Source organism: Anas acuta, chromosome 29 (genome assembly GCF_963932015.1).
Source record: "Anas acuta chromosome 29, bAnaAcu1.1, whole genome shotgun sequence".
Taxonomy (NCBI): Eukaryota; Metazoa; Chordata; class Aves; order Anseriformes; family Anatidae; genus Anas; species Anas acuta.
This window is the reverse complement of record NC_089007.1, coordinates 3,287,332-3,295,558: the sequence shown is the minus strand read 5'-3', so window position 1 is coordinate 3,295,558 and position 8,227 is coordinate 3,287,332. Positions and strand designations below refer to the sequence as shown.

At 63.4% G+C, this 8,227-nt stretch overlaps 2 protein-coding genes across 3 annotated transcripts; both read left to right on the top strand.

Annotated features, from left to right (window-relative positions):
* Positions 1–821: 821 nt before the first annotated feature.
* On the top strand, positions 822–2,709 carry CELA1 (chymotrypsin like elastase 1; the record flags this gene model as incomplete). Its single annotated transcript, XM_068663315.1, has 6 exons — positions 822–962; positions 1,058–1,158; positions 1,403–1,528; positions 1,656–1,792; positions 2,029–2,174; positions 2,251–2,709. Coding segments are annotated over 6 exons (1,110 nt in total), but the record flags the coding sequence as incomplete, so codon positions are not given.
* Positions 2,710–3,147: 438 nt separating this feature from the next.
* Positions 3,148–8,227, top strand: BIN2 (bridging integrator 2). 2 transcript variants are annotated; one of them, XM_068663366.1, is made up of 12 exons: positions 3,148–3,452; positions 4,502–4,582; positions 4,760–4,814; positions 4,941–5,035; positions 5,182–5,277; positions 5,362–5,469; positions 5,550–5,635; positions 6,085–6,160; positions 6,595–6,677; positions 6,888–7,656; positions 7,831–7,911; positions 8,005–8,227. In XM_068663366.1, the coding sequence occupies exons 1-12, from the start codon at positions 3,375–3,377 to the stop codon at positions 8,080–8,082; spliced, it is 1,686 nt and encodes a 561-aa protein (XP_068519467.1). In that variant the 5' UTR covers positions 3,148–3,374; the 3' UTR covers positions 8,083–8,227. The 2 variants fall into 2 exon arrangements, with proteins under 2 accessions (XP_068519467.1, XP_068519466.1); XM_068663365.1 differs by having other exon boundaries at positions 7,999–8,227.

Here is an 8,227-nt window from a genome sequence, read left to right as displayed (position 1 = left end):
AACCTCAAACTGTCCCGTGTAGTTGTCTGGTTCCAGCCCCATTGCTGGCTGTGCTCAGTGGCATTTTTTTTTTATTATTTTTATTTTTTCTTGTAGGGGGTGAAGGTCTTGCACGGCATTTGTCTCCATTTTCCCACCCTGGGGTCTTGCAAGTGCTGCTGTTGTGCTGGGTAAATCAGAGACATCCCCCAGAGAAATCTGATGCAAGAGCTTTGGGCTGGGCACCCACGGGGCTCAGGACTGGGATGAACGTGGGGCTTAGAGAGCAGAAGGTGAGAGCCCGTCCTTGTCTCCCCGTGGATTTCTGACACCCATACAAAGTCAGTGGAGGCTTGGGGTCAGGGCTCTGCATCCCGCTTTGCTGATGCCTTGGAAAGCTGCTGGGGGAGCCAAAAGAAGGAGAAGTGTGGCAGGGCGGCTGTGCCAAGCTGCTGCTGGCAGGAGCCAGGTGAACGCATCCTGCCTCGGTTGTGTAAATTGCGGCAAAACCCACGTTTATAATTAGTAACTTACCTAGAGGTTGTTTTTTGTCCCTGGCACCTCTAGAGCTCCAGTCTGACCTTCGTGGCCCCGTATCTTTCGGAAAAAGGACAAAGGCTGCTCGACAGGGCCAAGCCACCTGCTTCCCTTCCCGTCCCTCCTTCCCTATCCCCTATAAAACCAGCTCCGGGCAAGGGTTCGGTCACACAACGGGTCCAGCTCCAAGGTGATCACCACGATGCTGCAGCTCCTGCTCCTCGCCACCCTCGCCCTCTGCGGTAAGTCCCAGCTCCCGGGGCCCTTGGGCTCGTTAGCAGCTGACGATCCCTCATTACAATTAACCCCCACTTGCTCTCGGAACCGGGGGGGCTGCTGCCAACACCACCCCTTTGCCCGCAGGATGCCGCGCCGAGCCGGTGCCGGATGGGTCGGAGCGGGTGGTCGGAGGGAGCGAAGCGCGCTCGCACGCCTGGCCCTCGCAGGTGGGTCCTCGTGGGGAGCAGTCGGGGGTCCCGGTCCCCTCGTGGCCACTTGGGGAGACCCCCACGCCTCACCCCACACCATGTCCCCCCCCCAGATCTCCCTGCAGTATTACTACAGCGGCGGCTGGCACCACACCTGCGGAGGGTCCCTGATCCAGAGGAACTGGGTGATGACAGCAGCTCACTGCGTGGACAGGTGAGCGGGCACGGGGGCCCCGACCGCCTCTAAAAACTGCCATTTTCCACCAAAAACCTTGCCGAGGGGAAGCGTAGGTTGACCCCACTCAAAGAGCAGCAGTTCTTGGGCGTCTTTGCTGACCTCTCTGTTAAGGAGGGCTGTCCCTGGGGAAACCTCCTTGTGTGGGTGATTCTCATTGTGTTAACTCTCCAAATAATGATAATTTGGAACCCAACCCTGTGCTGCCTTCCCTTCCTGGCAGTGACAAGACCTATCGCGTGGTTGCTGGTGACCACAACATCTACCAGAGCGAGGGCACCGAGCAGATCTTCAGCGTCAGCAAGATCATCATCCACCCCTACTGGAACAGCAACAACGTCGCTGCAGGGTAACGCACCCGGGGAGGGATTTGCTGGGGGGGAGGCAGCACAGATGGAAATGTTTTTTTTCCCCCGTGCACCCCTCGTTTCCCTATCCCGGGGGTCTCTGCAGTGCAATTTGCATCCTCTCCACAGCTACGACATCGCCCTGCTCCGCCTGTCCAGCTCTGCCACCCTGAACAGCTACGTGCAGCTGGCGGTGCTGCCCCAGGAGGGAGCCATCCTGGCCAACGACTACCCCTGCTACATCACCGGCTGGGGACTCACCCGCAGTGAGTGCCACCCCCATGGGATGGGATGCCCAGGGGCACATCTGCCCCCAAATCCCAAAAAAAAAAAAATGCAAAAAGAGGGGGGGGGTAATCCTTTTTTTTGAAGTCAGTTGAGGTCCCAGGGCACAGAACCTGGGGTTGTGCTCCAGGTCTGGGGCTCCCCGCGGCTGGATGCTGTTGTGCAAAAGTTTGGGGGCGTTTTGTGGGATAAGAGGTGCTCATTCCCTGCCTTGCAGCTAACGGGCAGCTGTCGAGCGTGCTGCAGCAGGCCTACCTGCCCGTCGTGAGCTACCAGATCTGCTCCACCGCATCCTACTGGGGCTCCACCGTCAAGAGCACCATGGTCTGCGCTGGCGGGGACGGCGTGCGCTCCGGCTGCCAGGTAGGGCCCCAGCACCCGGTTCTCCCACCCGGCACCCCACCAGCACCCCCTCTCTGACGGTTCCTCGGTCTGGCAGGGTGATTCGGGCGGCCCCCTGCACTGCGCCGTGAACGGGCAGTACCAGGTCCACGGCGTCACCAGCTTCGTCTCCAGCTTGGGCTGCAACTACAAGGGCAAGCCCACGGTCTTCACACGCGTCTCTGCCTACAGGACCTGGATATCCAATGTAAGAGCAAATTCTCAAATTTGTCGCACGTCACACTGCCTTTTCTGCACCCTCTGGGGCGATGCTAGCGAGGCAGTGGGAGAAGAAGTAGATTTTGGGGGGTTTCGTGGCGGTGCCCCCAGCCCCGTGGTGCTTCTCCTCCCAGGTGATCGCCCAGAACTGAGCGGCCGCGGGGGGAGGATCCGAACCCCAGCCCAGGCGATGGACGAGGAGCGTTTCAGTCGGAGCTGTTTAACTCTTGGAGCTGGTGTCAATAAATTCTGTTCTTCATCAAGAGTTCTGGCTGTTGTCTCTGTCCTTCAAGGCTGAGGGTGCTTTGCCCCACTCCTCCCGCATTTTTCCCAAACACACCGCGTCCTTCAGCCTCCCGTCTTTGGGAGCATCCCTTTGGCCAGGTCCCTCTCCTGCCTTGCACAGAGGCTCAGAAGAGATCCGCAGGGAAGAAGCAACCAGCCCCGGGCAGCTGGAACGCCCCTGGGCCAAAGGGAAAAACCCTGAGCCGCTCTGGAGCAGCGACACAGCGGGGGGACAGGGCCAGGATTTCTCCCCGGCCCCAAGCTTTTTGTCTTCCAAAACTTCTTGGCACTGAGAGGGGACGGATGCGGTGTCTGCCTTCGCCTCGCCTAGGGCTGCAGGGCCAAAGCCCATTTACGTGCTGTTAGCACCAGGCTCACGGCGTCACGCCCCAGCCTGGCTTGGGGTGGGGAAAAAAAAAAAAAAAAATCAAGAGAATTGCAGAACTGACTCCAAAAGCAAAATTAAAACCCCAAACAGAAACTCGTGCCGGGGTTGCCACGGCTCAGCTGCACCCGTGCCCCCCGCTTCGTCCCACCCTTGTTTTTCGGTTTTTTTTGGGGTGGCTCGCAGCGGGGGGTGCCCGGGTGCTCGGCGGATGCCTCGTTTCGAACTTCCGCAGCAAACACTCGACCACAAGTTGATGCCGAAAGCAGAAACCGCGCGGCAAAGCTGCAGCCATGGCAGAGGGCAAGAGCGGGGGAGCCGGGCTCTTCGCCAAGCAGGTCCAGAAGCGCTTCAGCCGGGCACAGGAGAAGGTACGGCCCGGCCCCCCCCCCACATCCCTTATTTCATCTTCCCATTGAGCCTCTCCCAGGGTGAGGGTAAGGGTGGCACCGGGGGGGCTGCTCCTGCTGGGCACGGCACAGCACCCATGGGTGCTCTTGGGGCGTTATTTGGGGCACCTCTGCGCGCTCGCACTCATCCCTGGGCAGACTTCACCCTCGCTGCAAGGCTCCGGGTGTGCAAACTTTTCCCCAAAGCCCCTCAGGGTGATTTGGTAGCCTCCAAAAGCAGTTTTATTCCAAAAAAAAACCAACATCTTCTGGTGCAGGCTGCCAGGCGGTGGGCACAGGCGGCACCGGGGTCCCTTGTGCTGGGGCCGTGTCCCCCTGTCCTTGGCAGCGCCGGTGACAGCAGGGACCTGGCACCAGGGTGGCCCCCCCAGCGCTGCAGTAGTGGCAGGAAGCAGGGGGAAGGGCTGCGGAAGCAGGTCGAAACGGGGTGATTTGATGCTCTTTCGAGACCATCCCTTCTGTTGTGTTTTTTGTTTTTCCCCCCAAAAAAAGCAAGGAGCAGCTCTGCGGTTCCTGGCGGGGGGTCAGGGCTAAATTCAGCCCTTCCGCAGCCGTATCAGCCCGGGCCAGGCCCCGGTTGCTTCCAGGGACCAGCCTCTTCCTGGCCTCCCCTCGCACTGCGCTGCTGGGATGGGGAAGCTGAGGGTGGCCTTCATCCCCAGCTCCTCCTCCTCCTCGCAGCAGCGTCACCGGTTCCCAGTGGGGCAGTGCCCGGGGGCTTTGCCTGTTCCCGGATCCACCTGCAGGGATGTTCTGGGGAGCGCAGACCTGTCGGGTGTCATAAATGAGGGTGGTGAGGGCGCTGCGTTGGCCGGGCTCCCCAAAAGCCACTCTTTTCCCCCCAAAATAAAAACCACCACGTTGTTTTGTGCAGAGGTTTTGCAGCCCTAAGGCAAACCCCAGCCCAGGTGGGCTCCAAGCTGGGGCCGTCAGGTCCTCAGGAGGGGCCCCCCCGGCCGGCAGAGCTCAGCCACGCTCCGTGCCGATGTGTCCCCCTCTCCCCATCGCAGGTTTTGCAGAAATTGGGCAAAACCGTCGAGACCAAGGACGAGCAGTTCGAGCAAAGCGCCTACAACTTCCAGCTGCAGCAGGTTGCACCGGGGAGCGGAGGGGACCTTGGGGGGGGGGACAGGACAGGGCCACCCCGTGCTGTCCCCATGCCCACAGCCTCTTGAACTTGTCCCCAGTGGGCTTTTGGCCCCCACTGCCCCTGCCCATGGGGTGCTGAGGTTCTGTCCCCCCCCCCCCCCAACGCATTTGATTTGCAGAATGAAGGCAACAAACTCTACAAAGACCTCAAGGCTTTTGTCAGCGCGGTGAAAGGTAGGGTGCAAGCCCCCCGCCCGCACCCCCCGACCCCAGGAAATGCAGCTCAGTGGAGCTGGGGGGGGGGGGGGGGCTGAGCCCCGCTGCCTTTCCACGCCCTGAATTTTTGCAACCCCACCGCAGTGATGCACGAAAGCTCCCGGAAAGTGGCCGAAACCCTGCAGGAGATTTACAGCGCCGACTGGGACGGCCACGCGGAGCTGAAAGCCATAGCAGATGTGAGCCCCCCCCCAGGGACAGCCCCCGCGGGTCGGGGGGCGCAGAGCCAGCTCCCGGGGGAGCCAGCCCGGCACGTCCAGCCGGCGGGGGGGGGACACCAGGAGCTGTGCCCCCACCCATCCCCGTCCCCTTTTTGTCCCCGCAGAGCAATGACCTCCTGTGGGAGGACTACGAGGCGAAGCTGGCCGACCAGGCGCTGCGGCTGATGGAGAATTACCTGGCGCAGTTCGGGGACATTAAGGTACCCCCCGAGGGGGGTGGCACGGCGCGGCACGCAGCGGGTGGTGGCTGAGCCCCCAGTGTCGTCCCCCCCCCAACCCCTCAGGAGCGCATCGCCAAGCGGGGCCGCAAGCTGGTGGACTACGACAGCGCCCGGCACCACCTCGAAGCCCTGCAGAACGCCAAGAAGAAGGACGAGGCCAAAATCGCCAAGGTTGGAGCCCTGCCCGGGGGGGGCGGGGGGGTCGTGCATCGCGCCGGGACCCCCACGGCCCCCTCCTCGCCTCCCCGCAGGCTGAGGAGGAGTTCAACAAAGCCCAGGCGGTGTTCGAGGACCTGAACAGGGAGTTGCGGGAGGAGCTGCCCGTCCTCTACAGCAGGTATCAGCAGGGACGAGCCCGCTCTGCTCTGCCTAAATTCACCTTTTTTTGGGGGGGGGGGGGGACAGGGCAGGAAACGCAGCCCCCACCCCAAAACCCAAGCGGGCCCCTGGGAATGGCGTGGTGGGAGCGAGAGCCTTGCAAATTCCCGTGTGGCAGCTCCCCAGACCTTGGCTGATAACCGGCAGCAGTTTGTCCACTGCTGGGGAGAACCGGGGGGGGGTCTCCCCGGAGCCCCCATGGGTGCTGCGGGCGGTGCAGCGGTTTGGGGACATGGGGCTGTCACAGCCGGGAGATGGCAGCACTGCCCCCACCGCGGGGACAGCCCGGGACAGGCACCCAGGTCCCTCTGGTCCCCCCCTGGGATGGGTGCTCGTGGCTGGGGGGGCTCCGCACCCCCCCCCCTCCACCCTCCTCCCTCCGCCTCCACCCCGGTTTGTGTCCCGCAGCCGCATTGCCTGCTACGTGACCATCTTCCAGAACATCTCCAACCTCCGGGACATCTTCTACAAGGAGATGAGCAAGGTGAGGCCCCCCCCAAATTCCTCCCCCCTTCTGCTGGCATCGCGCTGCTCACTGTTGGTGGTGTTGGGGGGTGACGAGTGCTGGTGCCTCTCCCCCAGCCTCACCTGAGAGCTGCAGCCGTCCTGGGGCTAGGAGAAAAAAGCTTTTTTATCAATTGATTCGGGGGTGGATAAATAGGGGGGGCGGGGGGGGTGGGGGGGCTGCTTGCTTTGCGTTGATGTCAGCCCTGGGAAGTTGCACTGGGGTAAAAGTTTTTCCTGACTGCTGCCTCGAGAGCCGGGGAGAGGAAGGATGGGAGACGTGACTTCCTCGGCTGCTTTCCGGTCCCAAACCAGCCGCTTTTTAACTGAGATTTGCCCGGGGGCATGGCTGCGGGCTCCGAGCCCACGCGGGGTTCCCAGGGGGGCTCTGAGTTTTCTCTCCCGCCCGTGCAGCTCAACCGCGACCTCTACGAGGTGATGGGCAAACTGGACAAGCAGCACTCCAGCAAAGTCTTCATCATCAAAGGCGTCTCCAGGTACCGGGGGAGGCTCACGCAGCTGCACCGCCCCCTCCCCAAGGGAGCAGATGGGTGCTGCTCCCCCCAGGCTCTGCCCGGGGTCCCTGGGGATGGACGAGCCCCTCCCGGTGCAGGCGCTGCGGTGCTGCTGCACGCACCCAAGGGGGATCCGGCTGCGTTCGGGGGCTCACAGGGACTTAAAATCCCCTCTGCCCTCCCTCCGTGCAGCAACCGGCGCTCCCTGGTCATCTCCTCACCCGTGAGCCCCCCAGCCATGTACCCATGCCCAGGGAAGGCACCGGGAGAGCCACTCAGCTCCCCAGCCCCGCGCCCAGACTGGGAGCCCGTGCTGGAAGCGGAGGCGGCCGCAGCATCCCCCGAGGACAGCAGCGACACCGCCGAAAGCATCTCCAACGGCCCCGCGGAGATGGGTGCTGCCGAGCTGGGTGCTCCCGTCCCGGGTCCTCCCCCAGCCTCCCCCGCGAGCATGGGGTCTGCGTCAGAAACCGCATCGGTGTCCAGCGAGGAGTCCCAGGAGCCCACCCTCAGCCCTGAAGCTCCGTCCCCTGAAACGGGGGTGTCCAAGGGCACTGGGGCCCCTGGGCTCCCCAAAATCCAGGCTGAGAGCCCCGTGTCTGCTGGTCCGGAGGCTTCAGGGGCTGACGGGGAGGTGCAGGCAGGAGCCGAGGGCATCGCCGCCTCCCTGGCCTCACTGATTTTATCCGAGGCGATTGCCACGGCCGCCGGCACCGCACCAGAGGGGCCAAAAAGTGCCACAGAGGAGCAGGACGACACCGACAGCGAGGGTCACGCACGTCCTGAGAGCACCGGGGACAGCTCGGGGGGGGACCCGCCGTCCCCAGCCAGCACCCACGGTGCCACCGGGCCCATGGCAGAGGCAGGAGGGTGCCAGCTGGCTGGGGCCGTGGCGGAGCACAGCGACTCGGAGGAGAGCGTGGAGGTGGTGGACGTGTCGCCAAAGGTGCCCAAAACGCAGGTGAGAGCAGCGAGGGGGGGGGACGTGCCATGAGCTGGTGTCCGAAGGGGGCAGGGGGGGTCAGGACGCTGTGCTGGGGGCTGCTCCCAGCGGTTCCAGCCCCATCGCAGGGATTTGGGGCTGGGGGCTTGGAGGGGGGTGCATGGGGGTGAGTCCCAGCCCGGTGCGTTGCAGATGGGGCTGGAGCTGACCCTCGAGGAGGGATCAAGAGGCTGCATCCAGGACAGCGCCGCCCCCCCCGGCCCCCAGCCTGAGGTGGGTGCAGCGGGGGCTCTGCTTCATCCCCACCGCCCGAAGCACGAGGTCTCCAGCCCGGCGTCACCCCACTCTCTGTGTCCCCAGGAGCAGGGGACACCCGGGGCGCTGGAGCAGGACCCGAGCCAGGACCCCCCCCAGGACCCCAACGAAAACCTCACGGCCCTGTGAGCCCAGCGCCTGCGGGCAGGAGGGAGGGGAAGGAGCTTTTATGGGGCTGCCTGCAGATAACTTTGTTTAACCGAAACGCGCTTTACAACCCCCCCATCACGTCAGAAATAAAGGCAGAGGGCAGACACCGGTGCCTGAAAATGCA

Excerpts from the sequence above, each read along its gene's own strand:
- BIN2 (XM_068663365.1), top strand. The coding sequence starts at position 3,375 with ATGGCAGAGGGCAAGAGCGGGGGAGCCGGGCTCTTCGCCAAGCAGGTC. Across the intron at positions 5,278-5,361 it reads CGCAGTTCGGGGACATTAAG|GAGCGCATCGCCAAGCGGGG; the intron begins GTACCCCCCGAG and ends CCAACCCCTCAG. Across the intron at positions 6,161-6,594 it reads TCTACAAGGAGATGAGCAAG|CTCAACCGCGACCTCTACGA; the intron begins GTGAGGCCCCCC and ends CCGCCCGTGCAG.